The 21,333-nt window shown below is 48.4% G+C and overlaps 11 protein-coding genes across 11 annotated transcripts; 4 read left to right on the top strand and 7 right to left on the bottom strand.

Annotated features, from left to right (window-relative positions):
- Positions 1-365: 365 nt before the first annotated feature.
- On the bottom strand, positions 366-1,218 carry EV420DRAFT_1125580 (uncharacterized protein). The gene is made up of 4 exons (XM_060465943.1): positions 1,039-1,218; positions 707-988; positions 476-656; positions 366-423 (listed from the first exon to the last, which is right to left on the bottom strand). Exons 1-3 carry the CDS (start codon positions 1,138-1,140, stop codon positions 510-512), a joined length of 531 nt encoding a protein of 176 aa, XP_060323876.1. The 5' UTR covers positions 1,141-1,218; the 3' UTR covers positions 366-423; positions 476-509.
- Positions 1,219-1,270: 52 nt separating this feature from the next.
- Positions 1,271-2,284, top strand: EV420DRAFT_1631605 (ribosomal protein L18e/L15P). Its single transcript, XM_060476161.1, has 5 exons — positions 1,271-1,381; positions 1,428-1,588; positions 1,639-1,798; positions 1,849-2,035; positions 2,089-2,284. The coding sequence occupies exons 1-5, from the start codon at positions 1,304-1,306 to the stop codon at positions 2,241-2,243; spliced, it is 741 nt and encodes a 246-aa protein (XP_060323875.1). The 5' UTR covers positions 1,271-1,303; the 3' UTR covers positions 2,244-2,284.
- EV420DRAFT_1315720 (PRP38 family-domain-containing protein) lies at positions 2,265-3,256 on the bottom strand (the record flags this gene model as incomplete). Its single annotated transcript, XM_060468664.1, has 5 exons — positions 3,180-3,256; positions 3,060-3,135; positions 2,855-3,011; positions 2,688-2,803; positions 2,265-2,638 (listed from the first exon to the last, which is right to left on the bottom strand). Exons 1-5 carry the CDS (start codon positions 3,231-3,233, stop codon positions 2,265-2,267), a joined length of 777 nt encoding a protein of 258 aa, XP_060323874.1. The 5' UTR covers positions 3,234-3,256.
- Positions 3,257-3,539: 283 nt separating this feature from the next.
- Positions 3,540-6,095, top strand: EV420DRAFT_1278912 (uncharacterized protein; the record flags this gene model as incomplete). Its single annotated transcript, XM_060468111.1, has 11 exons — positions 3,540-3,792; positions 3,845-4,226; positions 4,264-4,315; positions 4,362-4,521; positions 4,571-4,808; positions 4,864-5,067; positions 5,124-5,249; positions 5,303-5,455; positions 5,502-5,621; positions 5,672-5,807; positions 5,868-6,095. The coding sequence occupies 11 exons, from the start codon at positions 3,540-3,542 to the stop codon at positions 6,093-6,095; spliced, it is 2,052 nt and encodes a 683-aa protein (XP_060323873.1).
- A 296-nt stretch (positions 6,096-6,391) lies between these two features.
- On the bottom strand, positions 6,392-9,056 carry EV420DRAFT_1485751 (enhancer of polycomb-like-domain-containing protein; the record flags this gene model as incomplete). The annotated part of the gene is made up of 8 exons (XM_060470286.1): positions 6,392-6,965; positions 7,021-7,136; positions 7,204-7,389; positions 7,436-7,613; positions 7,666-7,988; positions 8,040-8,249; positions 8,301-8,783; positions 8,880-9,056. 8 exons carry the CDS (start codon positions 9,054-9,056, stop codon positions 6,392-6,394), a joined length of 2,247 nt encoding a protein of 748 aa, XP_060323872.1.
- A 189-nt stretch (positions 9,057-9,245) lies between these two features.
- On the bottom strand, positions 9,246-10,671 carry EV420DRAFT_1125441 (ribosomal protein S5 domain 2-type protein). The gene is made up of 8 exons (XM_060465942.1): positions 10,504-10,671; positions 10,331-10,450; positions 10,176-10,278; positions 9,977-10,114; positions 9,592-9,920; positions 9,434-9,538; positions 9,337-9,380; positions 9,246-9,283 (listed from the first exon to the last, which is right to left on the bottom strand). The coding sequence occupies exons 1-5, from the start codon at positions 10,662-10,664 to the stop codon at positions 9,594-9,596; spliced, it is 849 nt and encodes a 282-aa protein (XP_060323871.1). The 5' UTR covers positions 10,665-10,671; the 3' UTR covers positions 9,246-9,283; positions 9,337-9,380; positions 9,434-9,538; positions 9,592-9,593.
- Positions 10,672-10,784: 113 nt separating this feature from the next.
- Positions 10,785-12,725, top strand: EV420DRAFT_1341444 (uncharacterized protein). The gene is made up of 7 exons (XM_060468938.1): positions 10,785-11,014; positions 11,069-11,084; positions 11,136-11,263; positions 11,312-11,687; positions 11,736-12,206; positions 12,260-12,511; positions 12,563-12,725. Exons 1-7 carry the CDS (start codon positions 10,871-10,873, stop codon positions 12,604-12,606), a joined length of 1,431 nt encoding a protein of 476 aa, XP_060323870.1. The 5' UTR covers positions 10,785-10,870; the 3' UTR covers positions 12,607-12,725.
- A 1,209-nt stretch (positions 12,726-13,934) lies between these two features.
- On the bottom strand, positions 13,935-14,651 carry EV420DRAFT_1125400 (uncharacterized protein). Its single transcript, XM_060465941.1, has 3 exons — positions 14,328-14,651; positions 14,013-14,281; positions 13,935-13,958 (listed from the first exon to the last, which is right to left on the bottom strand). The coding sequence occupies exons 1-2, from the start codon at positions 14,502-14,504 to the stop codon at positions 14,087-14,089; spliced, it is 372 nt and encodes a 123-aa protein (XP_060323869.1). The 5' UTR covers positions 14,505-14,651; the 3' UTR covers positions 13,935-13,958; positions 14,013-14,086.
- A 1,730-nt stretch (positions 14,652-16,381) lies between these two features.
- Positions 16,382-18,354, bottom strand: EV420DRAFT_1580807 (uncharacterized protein). The gene is made up of 5 exons (XM_060474639.1): positions 17,489-18,354; positions 17,157-17,436; positions 16,930-17,108; positions 16,780-16,865; positions 16,382-16,703 (listed from the first exon to the last, which is right to left on the bottom strand). The coding sequence occupies exons 1-5, from the start codon at positions 18,300-18,302 to the stop codon at positions 16,554-16,556; spliced, it is 1,509 nt and encodes a 502-aa protein (XP_060323868.1). The 5' UTR covers positions 18,303-18,354; the 3' UTR covers positions 16,382-16,553.
- A 787-nt stretch (positions 18,355-19,141) lies between these two features.
- On the top strand, positions 19,142-19,889 carry EV420DRAFT_1125311 (uncharacterized protein). The gene is made up of 3 exons (XM_060465940.1): positions 19,142-19,259; positions 19,380-19,434; positions 19,496-19,889. The coding sequence occupies exons 2-3, from the start codon at positions 19,411-19,413 to the stop codon at positions 19,763-19,765; spliced, it is 294 nt and encodes a 97-aa protein (XP_060323867.1). The 5' UTR covers positions 19,142-19,259; positions 19,380-19,410; the 3' UTR covers positions 19,766-19,889.
- Positions 19,844-21,307, bottom strand: EV420DRAFT_1623062 (sure-like protein; the record flags this gene model as incomplete). Its single annotated transcript, XM_060475896.1, has 10 exons — positions 19,844-19,977; positions 20,030-20,079; positions 20,134-20,225; positions 20,280-20,322; positions 20,375-20,457; positions 20,511-20,606; positions 20,655-20,839; positions 20,888-21,024; positions 21,079-21,129; positions 21,183-21,307. The coding sequence occupies 10 exons, from the start codon at positions 21,305-21,307 to the stop codon at positions 19,844-19,846; spliced, it is 996 nt and encodes a 331-aa protein (XP_060323866.1).
- Between the last annotated feature and the right edge of the window lie 26 nt (positions 21,308-21,333).

The raw sequence follows: 21,333 nt of genomic DNA, 5'->3' as shown, positions 1-21,333 counted from the left end.
GCCATCCCATGACTTCCAGTAAGGAAGTCGACACTTAGATCGCGGAGTCTCAGGGGGAAACATGACGGAGATATCGAAATCGATATAAGCATAGGTAAGCACTCCTGCACGACGCAGAGACCGATGAAAGGCCGCAGTGTGATAGTGCCTGGTCCAGTGAGCGTTATGAGCATGGTTTACTAGAGTATTGCCCTCTTTGATGTCCTGTCGCAATGTCAATGAAGGGACCGAAACTCCTGATAACTTAACGCCTACTGACCCTATGTACGATGTTCCGGTCATGGAGGAACACGAGACCCTAGTGGCGTCAAATACAGAAGGGTGCGTAAGCAAGGCCGACAAACCTTAAGCAGGCAGTGGATCATGGACAGCACCTCGCGCATAGTCTCGAAAGAGTTATCAGGTGTAAACACGACTGACCACCTAGAGGCACAGGTTAATAAGCTTGTCTTTTGAGACTCTGAAGAGGACTGACTGAGGCATCACGACACCAGAGAAGTCTTCCATGTCTAGAAACTCCAGGATAGGTATGATGTTATGAAACGAGGAGGTCTGAAAAGCATCCTCGCTAATCCGACGCAATATTTGATACTCTTCGGTGTCTTTCTCGTTTGATCCAGTCGCGTCTCTCTGTCTTGCGCAAACCAAACGCTACTCTGTGTATAAACATTAGATAAAACTTACATGTGCTAGGAGGAGACCATACGGATCTAAATGGCACGTCAGTCGAAAGATAATTCTCGCCACATTCGCCGTATTCAAGGGAGTGGCTCTCCCTGTAGGCATACAGAAAAGGCGATTTTGCAGACCAGCCAGTTGCTGGAAATGAAATATCGGGGTAGCAGAGTGATATGAGTTCCCCCTCGTGAAACTGAGGGTGATAGAGAAAATATCTTCGTTCAGCAAACCAACCGCGCATGGATTGCCACCATTCACGCCGTTTAAAATAGGTTTCAAGATCAAACTCCTCGAGAGGATCAAAATCAATCTAGTATAGAGATGTCAGGATAAGTAAACACAACATTTAGGAAGGCTCACTAGTGCCATGATGGAAGGTCCGAAGACAGTGGCGACGCGAGAACCCGGAAATTCATAAAATAAACAAATGCTAAATATTGCTGCTTGTATCCACTTGAGCATCAAAAAATCGGCTTGGAGGGATGCAATAAATCATCATGTAATAAGTTATCTTGGCTGAGTATCAGTACTTGCTCAGTGCTGCAGGTAGACTATACCTAGGGGCTACTATTTCCCGAAGCAGACCGTCCGTGGGAATTTACACTTGTCTCTTACCTCGAAATTCATGGCGTCGCGTTTGGTGATTCCTAGAGCCCGGGTGACTCTGGGAAATATTGGGCCGGCCTCTGGGTCATTGCACCACGTACGCATTTTATCGAGTGTTCCGAACCGCGGCTGACTGTCCCCAGCAAAAACGTGTCGGAAGAGGCCAAGGCTCGAATCATGGAGGAACGGCCGGACGCGGTAACAATGGTCAGAAGAGTCGTTCTGGTGCAGGTATCAAGCCAGGATTTGAGGGCGGTCAGACCCCAATAACGAGACGATTCCCAAAAAGAGGCTTTTACAACCAGTGCGTCTTCTTATTTTCGGGTGTATTCGAGTGCTCACCCGTTCCCGCAGGAATACCAAAACATGGGCGGCAATAAACCTTGAACGACTTCAATTTTGGATTGACCAAGGACGAATAACGTCGACGCCTGAAAATCCTATCACTGCAAGGGAGCTGTTGCTGTCGGGCTGCATACACGATACCCACGACGGGGTCAAGGTCCTGGGCGATGTATGTTTCTGTGCTATAGGAACTGGGTCCTTTCTCATTGATATCACTAGGGTGCTGAGCATTTCAAGTCCAAGATATACATTACTCCTTCCCGAGCATCGAAGACTGCCGTCAAAGCCATCGAGAAACTGGGAGGCAGCGTGGTGTGCAAGTATTATACTCCGCAATCATTGAGGGATTGTCTGAAAGGTCGTACGGATCGTATCGAGGCCGCCCCAACACGTCGTAACGATATCAGTACGTGCTCAACTCGTCATTTACACTTCGAGCTACTAAATTATCCTGGACAGTATGGTACGGGCGATATCGAAATCGTGGGTACATTGCACCGCAGACGCTGGATGCTGTCGGAAACCTGCCATTTGTCGAAGATAGGTGGAAAGTCCTTGCAAAGGAGCTTGGCGGCTGGAAAGACCAGAGATTTGACAAGCAGAAAAAAAGATAGTATAGTACACCCGCTAATACATCATGAATCTGTTTCCATACGATCTGGAGAGATGCTTCTACTACGAGACCGGAACGGTGACGGTGACCGCGAACCTGAGCGGGAACGAGAAGGGCTTCTGGAAATGAAGCGACCTGCAGATGACAAGCTCCTGCTCCGACTTCGTGAGCGGGAGCTTGTCCTGCTACTGCTTCTGCTTCGACTTCTCCCCCGGTCGCTGCCATGGTCGCTCTTACCCTCCATTGCGTCTAGTAGACGGCTTTTTCGGGGACCAATGTCCCCGTTTTCTTCAAGAGTTTGTCTTTTCGCAAGTCGTGGAAGAATAATATCGCAGACGCGTTCTTCTGTTAACAGTGCATCGGCGAACTCGTCAATGAACGTAAGAGAGTAACCGGCTGAAAGAGTTAGATAAAGAATAGAATGGACGGATTGAACGAGACACACCCATGTTCCGTAGCCTTAATTTTCTGTAGTCTTTCAGCAGTGGTTCGAGGAGGTCGTACACCTCAACTGCACGGAATGTCATTCGGATGTACATTGCTGCCAGAGCCCGTAGATATCTGGGCAAGAGGTCACCAAAGACGAAAGAAGGAGAAGACAACACCACGTACTTGAAATCTTCTGCCTGCAAATATTCAATGAGGATTTCTTTCTCAGGCTGGATCTGGAGCAGCTTCAGCAAGAGACACATGAAATCTGTCGGTCGCTGGTTTCCGTATACGCCTCCGATGAATTTCAGTTCGATGGCCTTGTCGATGAGGCTTTCAGCTACAAGACACGGTCAGTTCAACGTGCTGTGTCGAAGTTCGCGCTTACCAGTGAGGGCAAAACAATGCTCTTTCCAATAATTGGACTCGTAAATTCGGTTGCGAATGACAGTTTCGACTAGATGCTGATATGATGAGCACGCTGTGCAGGACGATGAAGGCCACCTACTTGTGGATTCTGGCCATGGATGGCGAAGGAGCCGCTGACGGTGGTGTTGGCCATGAAGCGTGATGATGAGTCGCGTGGTAGTCTCACTTACGACTCTGCCTCTGACCGTGACCTTCTCCTTGCCTTTCACGGCGACACTGCTCTCTCTCGCCACCGCCGTCGTTCACGATGAATTCAACACCAGCACAAGGACCGTCATCGATACCAACCCGCCTGACTGGCAACAACAAACGACCGCGGTCATCGTTTGGCTCGTCATTCTCCTTTGGTCCCCACAACATCACCGACTCCTACATTGAAGACGGCAATTCGAGCACTATGTCCTACTCGAGATCCGTAGCTCTCGACCCCAACCGTTCCATGCTCCCTGTGTCACCAATCGGGCTCAGCCCGCGTCGCCAACGAAAGCCTAAGGAGAGCTCAGTCCGACCTCCACATCCTCTCACGATTGACACTACAGACGTGTTCCAAGGCCCCGAGGACGACGCAGACGATGAGCAGGAGCACGAATGGGGTATAATTGACCGCATGCGCCTCTGGCGACACGATGCCATGATGCAGCATCTCTACGAGACCGCGGCTTTTTGGGGGGACAAAATCCTAAGCTGGACGAGTAAGTCGCGTCTTTTTGTTTCTATTCTGCTGAGTAGGCTCATATATTGTAGACGACCCAAACGACGCGTTTTGGCTCGCGCAGACGTATTTCCAGATCCATCAGTATGCCAGGGCAGAGAGGCTGCTCACGCGCCCGTTTCCTGTTCCTGCCATGATGGTCACGCTACCATCGTCGGGGCCGCCCAATGGAAATACCTCTTTTCTTCAGCTCGATTCCGACAGACCGTCGACTTCTTCAGTACGTTTGCCCATGGGCCCAGGCACCTTGTTGGGAAAAGCTGATGATACGCGTCCTGGAGTTGGAATGTCGAGGCTGGTAGATTTGAGTGTTGCCTGTCGGTACCTTGCTGCTCAGTGTATGGTGAGGCAAGGTAATTGGAATGCCGCGACAGAAATTCTAGGCGAGGCAAACCCTTTCCGTGATTCAGGCAAGTAAAACCATCTCTGGGCAAAGTCATGCATTTAATAGCCATGCAGCGAAAAGCGGCCCGTCAATACCGAATATCGATGGTGGCATCAAGGTGATCATTCTCTATCCCTGTTATATACACCCACTCATCGTAACAGATTGAAGCGTCGATGTGCCATCTTCGTGGAATTGTTATGCAGAAAATAGGACGCGTCGACCAAGCAAAAGAATGCTTCATGGAAGCCCTCGGCCTCGATGTGAAATGCTATGAATCCTTCGAAAAGCTTGTCAGTACTGAAATGATGACTTCAGATGAAGGTTAGAGGCAGTCCTATCATCTACCGTCGCAGACTTACATCCACACCAGAGTGGGAGTTCGTGCAGTCCCTCCCATATCAGGTGCAGACCCCAAAGGATGCAGAGTTCGTTCAACTTATGTATACGACTCGTCTACGCAAGTACAAGCATGCGGAGGAGCATGCACTCACGCGCCAAAAACTTGTAGAACAGTATCACCTGGGTGACAACCCAGACGTCTTGTTTAGCTTCGCCGACTCCCTATATCTCTCGTTTAGATGGCACGACTGTTTCACAATCACATCACGGTATTTTCATTCTCTTTCTTGTCACACCATCTTGCTGATTCGCTGTTTCTGCAAGGATTCTGAGTCTGATTTCTATTCACGACCATACTTTGCCTTTACACATTGCGTGCATGTTTCACATAAATCACTTGCACTCTAAGCTCTTCCTTCTGGCACACGACATGGTGGATAGAGAGCCTGATAATCCTTTGAGCTGGTACGCAGTCGGAGTATGGTACCTCGGCAATAAAAAATGGTCGACGGCTAGACAATATTTTGGGTAAGATTCTTGAGCTTCCAACTTATTTAATTCCTAATGCGACGAATGTCCACCAGGAAAGCGAATTTGTTGGATCCGAGATTCGCACCCGCGTGGGTAGCTTTTGCACATACCTTTGCGTATGAGGATGAGCACGACCATGCAATCACTGCTTACTCTACGTGCGCGCGGATGTTTACGGGGTAGGTCCTCTAGCGTGTCTCCTTGCGCGTAAACTGAAGACGGGTAATTTAAGCACCCATCTGCCTTTAATGTTCATCGGCATGGAACATCTGACATTATCCAATATCAGCTTGGCGGAGGAGTCTCTGTCCGCTGCAAGGCACATGTGTGATACCGACCCTTTGCTGATAAACGAGCTGGGTGTGCTGGCGTTCAGTCAGGGGAAGTGAGTGATTTCTTTCGTGATCGATATCTTTCTTGACCTTGGCCAGGTATGATGATGCCGCCGGTCTATTCCAGCAGGCCTTGAAGCTTGCCGAAGTGACACAGGGTTCCCGTATCAATTGGATATCTACCTATCTGAATCTGGGGACTGCTTATCGTAAACTAAGGTGTGTAGTCGAGTGGTTGTCCTGGAGAATTCGTCTGACGCAACTTGAAGGCGTTTCAATGATGCCAAAGTGGCGTATCAACAGGTACTCGATTTGGATCCTCACAATTCAGTCGCTTTGGGATTCATGGGCATGGTACACCATCTCCTTGGCAATGTCGACAAAGCCATCGAGATCTATCACGAAGTAGGATGTTTTCTCCTTCGCTCCTTTACATGTATTGACGAATCTTTTCTTTCAATGCAGTCCCTCAGCATTGACCCGGTGAACCATCAAGTCCTTGAGCTTCTTGGCATGGCTCTGGAGGCGACCACGGCAGGAGGTCCGAAGATGTCTGATGAGGAATGGAAAAGCATGCTCAAATCCATGACGGAGAAATATTCCAGTAGCAGTCATTCTCAGAAAGGCAAGGAACGAGAGCGGCCTGACGTGCCCTCAGACATTATTCCAGAGGATGATATGAATGTGGGATAGAAGGCGCTCTTCCGAGCAAAGGTATCGTACAAGCGAAAGGTATCATCGTGTACATATTCGCATACAACATTGTCTTATTTTGCATAATCAAAGTCTACTCTACGTTTTCAAACATATACACGTCCAAAGAGAACCGCCCTTCAAAAAAAGGGGCACTGAACACATCCCCTACCTAATTTATGTAGTAAAAATACACCATTGCAAAGATACTTTCGACTGAGAAGGGGGGTGTAATATAATCTTAACTTCAATAAGTAACAGAAGGGCGAAAATGGTTAGAAGATAACGAAAGTCAACTAATAGCTCTGAGTCGTGACAGGCAGGACAGGCGTGCGTGAACCATTTCGCACGTCTGTGGCTGCAGTGTCACCGTTCTGAGGTACAGCGGTTGCCAGATTCGTCCATTGTGGTCTCATGACGGGAGGAATGTACTTCGCCATCTCGGGACTGGTCGTCGCGAATGCTGACTTCAACTGCTGAAGCTGCTGTAAACTCAGACCGTTGACGGTCCGCCCATCTTGAACATCACCCTTTGAGGTATCAATATGCGGCATGGTAATGGCAGCACGACCGCCACCGTTGGCGGTTGTTGGCGTGGGAGTGGGAGTGGTGGCATGAGACTGGATGGTGGAGGACAACCTGGAGTTATTTGCGACAGCAGCTTGAGGTGCCTGCTGTATTGCAATAGGAGCTGAAATCGGTGGAGGGCGCGGCGGCTGGATTGGGGGACGAACAGCGACGTTCACGGGAATGCCGAGTCGGAATGGAAAGACCATCTCCCTCGTACCTTCCCTATGAACTATGATGGATGGGTCGTTCATGACAGCCGGATCAACTTCAGCCATGATTCGCATTGAGTGGCGTAGGTATCTACACAAGAGAAAATTCGTTAGGATTTGCTTGACTTGGAGACACAGATACTCACTTGATGTCGTAGTCATCGACAAGGGTACGATCTTGCTCATCACTTCCTCCTGCAGGCACCATAGGCTCGTCGTCCTGCATCGAAACGCCACCGTTCCTCCATCCTTCTATCTTCTTCTATTTCCATGTCATTGTCAGGACGGCTGGGTTGATAATTTCTTCGGTGAACGCCACGGCGATCCACATGCATTCGTCCACCGCGACCAGTACGTAGACGAATAGGCATCGACTGTCTGCTTGTAGATGGGCCTGCTTCTGAGTCTGAATCCGATGCTGTCGCTGCAACCAGCGTAGAAGACGACCCATTTGAAGGTGGCATAAACTTGAACAGACGCGAAGCGTAAGATGGCAGAGGTGCATAGTGAGGATTCTAAAAGGCGTCAGAATATCATAGCTGGGATGACAGAACTACCGACCTCAATCACGTCTTCCATGTTTTGGGCGACATTATTCGTCCTCACTCTTTGCATAGCTGATTCAATTTCTTCGGATAGAATACATAACCGCTTGCTTGGGCGTATAGCCGGTTCGGCACGTATAATCGGAGACGGCGCGATTGACTCCCGTTTCGTAGTAGAAACACGAGGTGGACGTCTGTGTATAATAATTGATGAGGTGAAAAGAACACAGGCAGTGGAATACTGACGGATCAGGCTTCTTGACAGGCTTCTCCTTATCGACTAGCAATTCCGTATCGGTCCTATCCCCCAGAGTTGGGTTCTTGCGCTTTAGCTCAACCAGAGCAAGTCTTCGTTCCCAAACCGTCTTATGCAGCTGAATAGAGGCCATCTTGTGTTTTTCTCGTTCCAAAACGCGATTCGCTATATCCAAGGGATCTGCCAGCTGCTTGCTCAGGGAAGCAAGTTTGTCGGAAGAGTTAACTTGTGAAGCGCGCGTCTTGCGGACAGCTTTCACTTCACGCTGACGGAAGCAGACATACGATTCGTTCAAAGTATCCTGTTCATCAAACTATAACTTCGTCAGTCGACGTTGCAATTTAGATCAGAATGGCAGACATACATTGAGAGTAGGCGTAATTCTGAGGCCTCCACGATCAAGGCGACGCTCCTTCCAATGAGGATAGACCAATCGCGCGATACGCAGTAACTGGGAAGGCGGTGGCACCCAAGAAGGAACTTTGAACGCTGAAAAATGAGCTGGTGAAAGTTCATTCGCAAAAGTATCTTGGTAATTTGAGAAATCCGGGAAAGGCATGCCGCCGCTAAGACTCTGTCGGAGGGGTTGAGAATGCAGCGGTGACCTAGATAAGGGTATACGAACATGATGCAGATACTCCGTTTCTTCATGAGTGATCAGCTCGAACAAACCCATCACAAGCTCAAACTGATCCTCGGATATCTCAATTGGAGAATTGTTGTCAGAGTCCTTTCCCTTCGCCTTGGTACTGCGCGCTGAAGTTCGTGTACCTGAGCTGAGCGCTGCTTGGCTGCTAGTGCCCACCCCGCGGGCTTCCTCGTTATTTTTGCTAACCCACTCCTCGTCTTTCTCATCCATATAGTACGTAGCTCCGTGTGCGAGCGCACCAGAGATGCATTCTTCCACTGTAAGGGATGAGAAGATATATGGTACAGGATCAGACCATCGGTTTGCGGGATATAAGCTTTCATAGTTGTCGACGATACCGGTGGAATCAGGTGTCGGGATGAACACTGACGATGAGCTCTGAGATTTGTCAACTTCTGCGCTTCGCACTGCTTGAGAGCGAAAGGATGCCGCAGAGAGGACTTGTTGCAAGTGGTGCTCCTAGAACGGGGGGATGAGTAAGCTGAACCGTGGATAACACTGCCACCGCCACTAGGAGACATGGCAGCATCTGATTGGCTAAGAGCGACAACTCACATTTGCATCGTCTTGGTCAACGCCTGCGACGCTCTGCAGCAAACGGTTCTTCTCCTCGTCCTCATCAAGTATGACTGGTTCCAATGCCACATCCCCGCGCACGATTTTGAGGCGACTTTTGTTGGTAATGCGGTTGCGGTTCCTGCTGGACGGCAACGGCGGTTGCGGGCGGCCCATAGCATTGAGGGTGAGAGGAGAGAGAGAAATTAAAAGCGGCTTGGAATTGAGGACGGTGTCGCTGGATTTTGAGGTGGGCGGCGCTGGCACTGGCCTTGTTCTGCGAGAGGCGCGTCGTCGGATTTGCCGAAAATGTTTTCGGCAACTTCGGCGGAATCTGGCTATTTGCACGTAAATACATTATGTCATATGACGGCATTTCTATTTTGAGGCATAAAGACGGGATTCTGCGACTTGTTCTTCAGTCAATCGCGCTGGGCCGCAGTAAAGAAACTCGTACCGTTTTATACAGATAACTACTTTTAATTGACCATTCAGTGACCTCTAGGAACAATAGCCGGTCAGTACACCGACAAACGGTCTGGTAGCGTACGTACCATTGTCTGGGCATCAACACGATGCATAAGAATCACACAATGCCCGGGTTTTACATGGGAGAAATTATCGGCAAGGCGGGAACAGAAAACAGTTTCCAATAGTATCTGAAGGAAGAATTGTGTGAGAATTGAGAAGGCAAGTTGTGTGTGCTGCTCACTATCATCTGACTTCAACATGCCGGCCTTTCCAATCTTCCCTAAGACTGCCCTCAACAAAGGCATCCAGCTCCTTGACCTTCGTTACAGCGATGTTGATGATCTTCAACACATCCTCTGCAGCCAAAGGGACGCCGCCCATCTTTTGAACGACGCACAATTCTCGTTGTGCATTCAATGCGACAGACATCAAGCCTGCACTCAATCGTTGTTCTAGAAGTGTGGGGTCTAAAACTGGATGAGTGGTCTCATCGGGAAAGAAGGCAAAGGTGAGGCAGAAGGGCGTGTGATGGATAGCAAGGGGTACTGGAGCCCGCTCAGACGGCAAATGCTGGAAAAACGATGATAAGGAACCGCGGATGCTTGAAAAGGGAAGAAAAGGCATACCACGGTGACTTCGTCTCCGACGACTTCAACCTCGGGCCGCCGGAACTGTTTAAGAGCGACAATGCCTGCTAGACATGCGCAATCAAGCAGATTTCCTGCATCTGACAAAAAATGCAGCGTCAATCGAAGGTGCCAGACCTATCAAGAGGAACATAGGACGAAGATTAGGAATCTGAAGGCTGATAAAGATGCAACTCACTCTCTGCCCGGCAAGGATGCAAAGCGATTCCTTGTCGATGGCATCGCTCCGTCTGAGCACCTTGTCCAGCATTCGAGTTATAGTGATCTCTTCCTCTGAAGGTCTAAGAAATCGTTAGATACAGCGTGAAGCCAATTCGAAAGATACGCACCTACCGACCAAGTTCATACTCGCTGGAGGCCATCGGTGAGATTTCCGAATGGATGGTCAGAAGCCCTTCAAATGGCCGTTCAGGCAGAGGCTTGACCATTTTTGCATCAACGTTTGCTATGACTCTACGGCGAGAAAAATATGAACAATGGAAGCAAGCGTAATGCTAGTGGCTCACCGTGTCTTTCCCAGAGCACACTCGACGTAGCCCAGCTCAGAACCATACGTCAGCTTGGGAGCTCGTAGTTCAAGAGGCAAGCGGCCATCTAGACGCAAGGATTGCTTGAGCGCCTCGTAGGCAAACTCTTTCTCTGGTATGGACGGGGATGGTGGACGCATGATGAAGAGTCCAAGTGCAACCGAAACGGGTGCTAAGACGGGCACGTGGATTTTATTTAATTATTTTAATTATTTCTACTAATCTTGGCCAATTTTCCGTTCAATTTCTTCGATCCATTTATTTCGACACTCAGACTTCGAGTCACTCTCAGATTGCTCTTGCTCCTTACGCCCATCATCCTCCTTACCCGCAGCAACAATTCACAATGCCAGGTGACGAAATGCTGCAAAAGCATCAAGAAGACTCTGACTCGGATGCCGAGGATGACGATGTCGTAGACGCGATTCCCAAAATCGAGGTCGACCCTTCAAAACTCACTCCTCTGTCACCGGAGGTAATATCAAAACAGGTATGAAGAAGAAGTCTCTCTTAGTGCTATGCATTTTGACTCATTTTTATGTAGGCTACAATAAACTTGGGTATGCACGATCGTCTTGCTCAATACGGGCTATCTGATTGAGGGACCACAGGTACCATCGGCCATGTCGCCCACGGAAAATCGACAGTTGTGAAGGCCATCTCCGGTGTTCAGACTGTCAGGTTCAAGAACGAACTAGTGCGGAATATTACCATCAAGCTCGGTTATGCCAACGCCAAAGTGCGCAACATGCCCGTTCTGTTGACTGAAGTCATTCATCATGCATAGATATACAAATGTGAAAACGACGCTTGCCCGCGACCCGGATGTTACCGCTCGTACAAATCCGACAAAGAGGACAACCCTCCTTGTGAACGACCAGGATGCGGCCATCGGATGAAACTCATCCGACATGTTTCTTTCGTTGATTGTCCTGGACACGACATTCTCATGGCTACCATGTTGAACGGTGCTGCAGTCATGGACGCCGCCCTGTTATTGGTCGCGGGTAACGAAACTTGTCCTCAACCACAAACTTCCGAGCACCTTGCGGCAGTCGAAATCATGAAATTAGAGAACATCATCATCTTGCAAAACAAGGTCGATTTGATCAAGGAGGCCCAAGCCCTAGAGCACCAAAAGAGTATCGCTGCCTTTGTCAAAGGTATGATTTTCTTGCCATACACTATATCTCACTAACAACGAAATACAGGCACTGTCGCTGAATCGTCACCCATCGTGCCTATATCCGCCCAGCTGAAATACAACATTGACGCCGTCAACGAGTACATCGTGAAGCGTATCCCAATTCCCATTCGCGATTTTACCTCAGACCCAAGACTTATTGTTATCCGGTCCTTTGACGTGAACAAGCCAGGGTCAGAAGTAGACGATCTCAAAGGTGGTGTTGCCGGAGGATCAATTCTCACCGGTGTTCTTCGTCTTGGTCAAGAAGTAGAAATTCGACCTGGTATTGTAACCAAGGACAACGCAGGGCGTAACAAGTGCCAGCCTATCTTCAGCCGGATTATGTCGTTGCACGCTGAAAACAACTTGTTGCAATTTGCTGTTCCAGGCGGGCTCATTGGTGTCGGCACGAGAATAGACCCGACGCTTTGCAGAGCGGATCGTCTTGTGGGGCAGGTTTTGGGTGCGGTTGGAAAGTTGCCCAAGATTTTTACAGGTAAGCTTGCTAAGCGTTACGTGACTCGCACTATTTCCAACGAATTTTGTCAGAGCTTGAAATCAGTCTCTTCTTGCTTCGTCGTCTTTTGGGTGTCAAAACGGAGGATAAGAAGCAGACGAAAGTTGCGAAACTCGTCAAGAGTGAATTGCTCTTGATTAACATCGGATCAACCTCCACGGGTGGCCGAGTTCTCAGCGTCAAAGCTGACTTGGCTAAGATCCAGTTGACTTCTCCCGCCTGTACGGAAATAGGTGAGAAGGTTGCACTTTCAAGGAGAATCGAGAAACACTGGAGACTGGTTGGTAAGTAGTTGCCTGCTATAATGTTTCGATTGTTTCTGACATATATCTCAGGCTGGGGGAGCGTACAGCGCGGTACAGTTTTGGAGGTAGATTAATACACTATGTTAGACGTGTATGTATATGTAACGTGTTACAGCCTATCGATTGTACTTGCTTTTAAGATGGGATTGGTTACCTCCGTCTACCTCTTTGAAGCTGATTTGTTGCACAGCACGATCCTTGCAAGTGTTGCTATGAATTACTGAGCTGAGAATGCTGCTCTCCTTTTCGTCGTTTCGATTTGATATGTAACTTCTATCACGCGACACTCTAGTTGTGCGCCATCGGCCGAATCTGAATACCAAGTACCTCAAGAAGATGGAGCTCTTGAGCATGCATATGACTATGTATGTGGTGGCAAATGTGACGATCAGGGTGTATGCTGTGGTCAGGGATGAGAAGGCAAGGGAGATGTTCGAGGGTAGAGGGTATGGCCGATCCAGCCAAGGAATAGCCATGAATCACCATGCACGGTTACAGTATCATATTCTAGCCAAGTATAGTATGGTATAGTAGGTAGAAATAAAGTAAAGAGAGCGACGTCAACTGTCCTTAGTAGCATTTATGCTCCCGAACCAGAAGGTCTGGTCTTACGACGAAGCCTGCGCGTTGGTTGGCACAATTTCAGCACCTCATCGTCTGTGAAAATGAATATGATCCTCCAACGCCAGCTGATGGATCTGTATCCGCGGACCAATTGTGCGTACCTGCAAAAAATTTAGTCTATGTGCCGTTTTACATGGTGACTAGTAGCTATTCACCATGAAGGTAGCTTGTTCTGTAGTTTTTCGACACTTCGCAGATTGTGCACTTCGTGGACTCGCGAGTTTGGACGTAGCTCGAGCTTTCCGGCATTATAATGTGCTACCTCTGCAGATACTTGAGCCGCCTTTTGATAATTAGACGAGATGTTTTCATTACACAATGCGCACTCACCATGATTTTTGCAGCTACCTCGAGGATCCTATCAGCGATAACAGCCGCCGAGAAAAGGTAGGATGTCGACGGCTCCTCCAAAGAAGAGACCAGTGCTCCCAGCCCGATTAGGATCGGTATACCTAATAAGACAACAACAACATATATTGCACTGAATTCTGTGAACTTTGGACAATTGAAGGTTAAACCAATAGTATCAATTATGAATTAGCGCTCACTCACATAATTTTTTATGTTCGGTTCTGGGCTGGATGACGGTTCGTCGTTACAGGTCATTGTTATGCGAGCCGGCCTAGCCTCCGTTATGTCGACCGTTGCATCAACAGTGGGGTCTACCACCGTGTCCACCATTTCATCGTCGGTTTCATCAATGGTTACCGCAGCTTCAAGGCAATGCCAATACGCATTAACAAAACGGGCCTCAGCGAGCTGACGGTAATAGGATGCATCCTGGGTATATATTCGATACGCACTATATTTCACTGTTAATAATATGAACCTCATAATACCGATTAAATGCACTTGCCTTTCGAGGCGTCTAGAACCCACTTCAGCAGAAGTCCTACGCGTCTGTAAAGACTATAGTTGCCGCGGGACATCTCATATCAACGGTTCTAGGAATTCACGCACCAGGATTTTCAGGATCGCCGAAAAAAGATATATGAAAGATCCGCTGAACGAAAGTAAGATTGTTTTCCAACTGCGGTCGAACACCATGGCAAGTAGTGGGAGGAGGGAAAGCAAGATATTCCAGCCGAGGAGAACTTGGTAAGTTGCCAGTTCCGATGGGCTGAACTAGAGATCATGAGTGTGATGTTGTATACATGACTGGGCCACATACTTGTTTCTTCCATTCATCAGGTAAAAACATGAACACAGCGGCTTGAGGTAGGCACACCGCCCCCAACGACCTCCCCCACTGCCTGCACGCCCCACAAAGAGACTTGCACACCCTACAGAGCTCTTCGTCATACTGCTTGCAGGTGTCGGATATATGCTGCATATACCGCCAAAACATCCGTAACGCTAGGAGGGCAGATATGAGTCCAAGGATGATGAAGGCGATCCTTAACTGTTTCGAAGAAGTGGTGCGCTCCTCCGAAAAGGTGGCTACTGACAAGGCGGGAGTGGTTATGAAGGCTGGCGTGCCTATGATGGGAGAAACGGAGCTGTTTCCAAGTGTAGAGGTCGGCTGGAGGCCAGAGAAAACTGGTGTTAAATGGGCAGGTAAGAGAATCCCTTCCCGTAGCGATGCCTGTGCACTCGAACCGGTAACGGAGAGGGGGGTCAGAATCCCTGTAGGAAAATGGGTGATTGATTAAGAGATAAGAGAGACATGACATCGGTACTAACCAGAGTTCTCTCCGGGACTACCGCTGAGCGCAGTTGTTGTGGAGCTATTGGGCGAGTTAGCCAAAAAAGCAGAACAAGAAAAGTGAAAGGCAATTACGCACTGGTGGTAGCGTGAAGCAGTACCAAAAGGCTGCGTGGGCGAGGAGGACATGACACAGGCTGGGGCCGGGGTTAGAGATTCAGGCTTCTGTTGTATTTGTGTTATAGAAGGGCCAAAGGTTGATATGAAAAGAACGTAGTAGAGTAGTGGATAGGAGAGCATGTGGAAGGAGGGAAGGAAAGAAAGTGAGCCATTTTTGGCTCTTTATAAAGAGCGCGCTGAGACATGCTCCCTTCCCTCTGGCGTGTTTGGACGTGTTGGCGGCACGTGAGGTGGCTGTAAAGTCATGACTTTACAGGCGGATTGGCGAGGATATGGATGTCGTACATCATCTAGGACTAGCTGATTCTGACACTTCGACTCCAGACATTTACAGCGTGCATAAGCCTTCCCAACACCGAGTAGCTACAAGACCAGGTGCGACAAATGCTGATAGTTGGTAGGTCTTTGTCAGTGTATTGTGTTACGAGAAGCGCCAGTTCTTTGAGGATGTGCTCTGGCACTACCACGAGGTTATTTTAAAGACCCAGTTGATGCAGAAGCACTCAGCTGGATCTGTGATAGGATCACTATAATATGGATAGTGGGGACCCACAGGAGCGAGCATTAACGTTGGTATATGGGAGGCTATCGTGTCGGCCCAAGTCATGCTCTTTTAACATAGTGGTGGAAACAGGCCAGCGGCGATAAACTTGACGACGCCCGCTGAGATGCTGCAATATACAATACATGGTACACCCTTCTAGCGGAGACCATGATGATGGATACCTCCACCATGAAATCAGCAGATAATGTCTAGTCATCAGAACGCAAAAACATTGCCGCTGTTGGGTGTGCGTGCTACAGATTGATGTCGGGACTTACTACTGATACTTGTGGGTTGGTCGTGAAAAATCTATTGCATGATAAGAGAACAGAAAAGGAAAGAAGGGGAAGTTTCATGAGACCTACCAGTGTGGTCTAGGATGATTTTTGAGTGGAGGTCAACAGTTTAAAACGACGCGTTGACTCGGATGATGCGAGGCACAGCCACTATCCAGCAGTGCCACTGTGACTGCGGTACTCTGACTTTGCAGACGTCACAATGATATTACGTGAAAGCTGACCGCTCAGCGCTGGAAATTCAAGACACACAATTTGAGAATACCAGTTGACGAAGTCTAAATAAGATACTACATCAGGAGTAAGTAATTAAGTAAAGTAATGAGTAAATAAATAATATACCTCAATCGTAATGATGACTCGTCTCCACCAGTGGCACACTACTCTCTGGTGGTCTGACTGAGGGTGTGTACTATTCTTTATGCTCTATGATTACCTTACCACCTATGATAGTATTGATATCGCGTGTGTTGGTATAGGTTCACGGGCTATCAGGTTATGAGATTTATGTTCTAGACCGGCCTGTACGACTCGCGAGGATGACGAGACTGACTTATTTTGCCCAACAAGCGCGCGCTAGTTGGCTAATAGAGCAAAATAATTGAAGCAATTAAGTAATTGAATACAGCTGGAGGATATAAATACAGAAGTAGCAAAAGAGGATAAACCGTTTTCGTTCATGGGTATCGGCACAGATCGACTTTCTCTCAGAAATCATTGTTCACCCTGGAACTACACGACAGAATAGCAACGAATCTTGACAGTCATTGGTGTCTGGCCTACGGTGGAGATGTGCTCCCATGAAACTAAAACCTGTGTGGGATGAGTATAACGCTGAGGTACTTTGACCTCCCCCCATAGTCTTCCAGGCTTACGCAATGCCTGAGGGTCAAGTTGAAAGTAGGAGTGTAAGAGTGGTTAGCAGTGACGCTATCAGGATAATGACAAGTGCATTTACCTCTTCGCTGCTTCCGGTCTCCACGTGTAGCTTGTGTCCGAGATGGGCAAACCAAACATATTGCGAAGAGTCTACCGTGGTTGTCACTGAAAGATAGTAACATCCGAGTCAGCAAAAAGTTCATAATTCGTGGCATGAAGATACCCTTACCAAGGTCTACGCGCTTTCGGATATAGGGATGGTCGTCTCCAAACACGTCCATAATGATTTGTCGGTGCTCGGTCAACCAATTCTTGAACTGGTTGCCTTCAAAGTCCCGACGAAATGCACGTCCAAGACCGAGACAGAGCGTCTTATCCATGTCAAGTCCCAGAGGGATACTGTATACTCTGCTTCCGTCAGCAACACATAGATGCTAAAGGCAAAGGAACACGAACGATCTTCCCTTGGTCCAAGCTCCAAGCTTGTGCAGGATATCGAACTTGTTATACGCATAATCCCACGCCGAGGAATACCAGGGATCCTCAATCACTTTTGTCCCACCCATCTCGAGGATAGACGGGATGGAAGGAATTCGTAGGTCATTCGACGTCGTAGGATCGATGGCATTGAACAATACGACGAACTTCCTGGTTAAAGGATCAATGTATCCCACAGAGCCCAGTGGAATGACCTGTTCTAGCATGGGAATATAGTATTTGTAGTAACTTAAGTCAACTAGAGATGAGCTGAGTATTTAGTCGGATTGCAAAGACATACAACAACATACTTGGGTACCACTTGCTCGTTTGAAAAGACGACCAGTCCAACCGTTCGCCAAACATAACACGAGGGGCAAATTCCGGCCCTACATACTGTCTTCTATAATCATAGCTCGTCTGCGTCAAGGAGTCTCGCAAGGGGACCGGAATAGCAGCTGGACTAACTCGGACAGCGGTAATCAGCGAAGTTAGACATTTCCATTCCGTGAGAGGGGTTATGAGTCGGTGGGCTATCACTGACGTGGATCCCATAATACAGAGCTGTCTGACTCCCCGGTCAACCATTGGATGATTGCATTGACAACGAAAGGGGCATTCGTCTCGGAAACCAAAGGGCACCCAGCGTCGGTAGTGGTATATGATAGTCAGCTTTGCGATCTGTCGAGGAATCCAGAAGAGAGGGATGTGGACCTGGGGATCGTCGAGATAATCTATGTAAATATGGGTAGCATTTCGAGGTGCATTCGGGCCATAGAATAGCTTCCGAAGAATCAACTCTATTCCATTGTTAGCCGCAATGGAGGGACTGCATCTAGCCTTCAGAAGGAGCTGGGGCATGATCACATAATCCACCCTGAGTGTTATGGTACGGCAGAGCAGTGGATTGGACATTGAAGACATGGACCGGATAGTATACAGTTGACCTGCATTATAGGAGAAGGGAATGACGGTGTGGGTGGAATTCACCTCCTTCATGATAGCTGTCCATTGTTTGGATACAAGAGAGCAATTTGCGAAAGTTTGGGTGTGTTCATCAGTAGAAGATTGGATGGCCCAGAGGTCGGAGAGAATGAGGGAAGTCAGTTCAGCTGGAAGAGTCATAAAAGGGGAACGCTGCAGTCCTGGTCGACGTCAAGAGAGAGTTGTTACCTTGTGCTTGTCAGTCTCGCCATCGCTTACGTCACGAGATCAAGGGACATAATGAGCACAGCCACATGGCGATGCATGGTTGGTCACGAGTAGTGTTGCCGCAGCTTCGGCTCGAGCCGCCGAGCTGACTGAGCCACTCACGGAAATCTCCGAGCTGAGCTACCAATGACTTGATAAGTTAGATTGTCTGGCTACGTATCTGATGGGATGACTAAATAAGAGGACACCCAGATACTGACAAGTATTTGGGTGGTTTGTCGAAAGGCAAGGGCCTGGAAAGGCCGCAAGTTTCTTTGGGTTGGTGTTAGGGAAGGAGAGTGTTAGCGACCGATTACACAAACAAGACCCCTGGATACCAAGGACTCAACACATAAAGACACGAGAAATCTATACCATTAAAGGTCTGAAAATCCCCTTGTGTACCTACAGTAGCTACTGGGGCTGGCTATGAGCAAGCGCCGCCGCGTCTCTGTACATAGATTACGGGTTGCGGTTTCGAAATATAGATTTTAAAAAAAAAAAAAACCACAAACAAGATCAAACTAAACCATGTGACTCACATTCGGTCAATCACGGATAAAGTTTGCAGGTTTGTATGCAGGGAGCTGGGAGGGATGAAAACGAAAGGGGCAGGACATTGATTTCTCGCGTCCAAGTCCGCAAAACGCCATCGAAACAGCACGTGACCTGCCTTTTGCAAGGGTGCGTGTGGCTATAATGGTGCTATACGGTTAGAGGATGCGAAGAAGCCAGTTTTTGGGCTGTTTTTCCACGCCCTTGTCCATTCTCTTTTCAGCTTCTCTTTCGACCTCCGGAGAGCATTCGATCTACTCCCTGCAACCTTAGCTTCGAGCTCCACTGCCTCTTTGGCCAGCCATCAGCTCTTTCATTCCCTTGGATCCCAGCAGTGTGACCCGGTGCCCAGAGTTTGCCAAAGACGTAACCCATTTTTGCCACTTTGTTTGAGAACGGCCCCCTGATACTAACGTATTGGACGTTGTCCACAAGTTGACACTCATACATCTTGAGACTAACCATATCACGGCAATGATCAACGCATATGGACGCATACTCAAGGACTTGGATAAGGGGATCGCCTTCTTCAATCTCATACCTATGCTGACCAGCGACTGTCTAGACTTTACGTTCTCATGGTGTTTGTAGCGACTTGTATAAGGTCGACTTGTCCCCAGTGTCGACGGCTACACAGGCCGAAGAATAGTAGTCACTATCCCTCATGTACATCTATATGGCGTTCCGGTGTCATTAACTGTTTCGTATTCAATAAATCTGATATCTGTGATACTATCACCAGGCGGCCTGCTCTTACAACTGGGAAATCGTTCAATACCTACGCCTTGTTCAAAGGCGAGATTATGAAAACCGAAATCTTGAACAAGATTGATTCGTACTAAGGTCGGGCAATGATTCCAAAAATGTTCAGTCACTTTGTTTGTATAAGAGTGTACACGCTGGTCTTCAAGCAAGTACGCTTAACCCAATTTCGTTTTCCCGAAGATTGGTGCAAGGTGTTTCTGGATGGGAGCCGCCACCTCGGAAGGGGCATCGTAGTCCACCGAGTACACGCTTACCGCGGTCTTACATTCTGCGCTGGTTAGTGTTTCACCTATAGAAACTGTTTAGCGGTATTTTCAGACAACACTAGGGATGCCTTATACCAGGAAGTTGGGGATTCCCATTCAAGATGACGTTGAGGCCGTCAGCTACCCTATAGTAAAGATATTCAATAATGGTGACTGAGTAAATGCCATAGACAGCGTACAAGTCGTTGGATACAGGAAATCCGGTTGTTGGATCAATCGAAAGTCGGTCAATGACAGCACCGCCGGTCATACGTGTTGAAACAAACGGGGGCTGTGAGGATATAAGTTGGAGGGATAGTCGTTGCGACGATTGGAAACGACCTACCGCTACACAAGGATTTCCTGGTCCAAATACGGGCATGTTGATTCTGGAAGACTGTTCATTTGACTGGAAGGAACAGGAAAGACCAAAGGACAAACCCAATGCCAACTCCGAGAGGGAGGAGGCGCGTTTGTGTGGGATCGATACCGCGAGTAAGAGCAGCGACAAAGTTGACTATTAACTGTTAACATTGATGAGGACGAAGTAAATGGAGCTCGCGAAGGTAAAGGCTACTTGAGCAGCGATGTTCGCAGGATCATCCTTCGCACCAGTGTTAGTCGTGAAGGAGCGATGAGTGCCGTTGCCTGCTGATATAGCTATTGCTGGTATCTAGATATGCATCAACACTAGTGGTCACAAAGTTAGGGTCCAACGTACGCCTCGCTCAACAGACGCATAGGACGCGCCGATGGTCCCGCTAAGCGTGTACAAGAATGGGCCGTTGTTGCTGCCCTCGTTTGGACCAGAGACGACGAGGTCAATGGGCTTGTCGCCAAAACGCATAGGAGCGATGATATCAATGCCGAAAACTGCTGAGGCCGCAGGCGTTCCATTGAAATACCCTGGATCTCTTCAGCATGTATGTGCTGCACAATGTGAAGATGACATACACAGGTTCTGGTCATTCTCGTCGTGACCAAAGTACGGCGCACCGACAGGTATTGAACCAAATTCGCCTCCGGGCGCTGTTATGTTGGTGGTCGGAAGAACAAAGGTGCCTCCTCGTCCGGACTGTTGCACCGCGGGTCTTGATATTGACGTGTCAGATTGTCGTGGGTGGTATCATCGAATACGTACTCACGCTACCAAGAGAACGTTGTGCCCGTCTGCCTTGAGAGCAGAGTACGTCGCTCTGTTGTGATCCATCAGTAAAAGCGATGTGGATAGTTCGATATGAATCAGCACCTGATGTTCGCCGACGCCCAGCTATCATCGTTGGTCAAGAGAATGTTCAACGACGGGCTCTTTGAGTACGCAGGAACGTTAAAGAGAGCGCTGAGCACAAAAAGTCGGCTCAGGATAGCGAGCATGATGGGTGCCAGGAAAGAGAATGCAT

Source organism: Desarmillaria tabescens (genome assembly GCF_030435595.1).
Source record: "Desarmillaria tabescens strain CCBAS 213 chromosome Unknown EV420scaffold_72, whole genome shotgun sequence".
NCBI classification, from domain to species: domain Eukaryota; kingdom Fungi; phylum Basidiomycota; class Agaricomycetes; order Agaricales; family Physalacriaceae; genus Desarmillaria; species Desarmillaria tabescens.
Note: the sequence above shows the minus strand (reverse complement) of the source record. Positions and strands in the feature narration are given on the sequence as shown.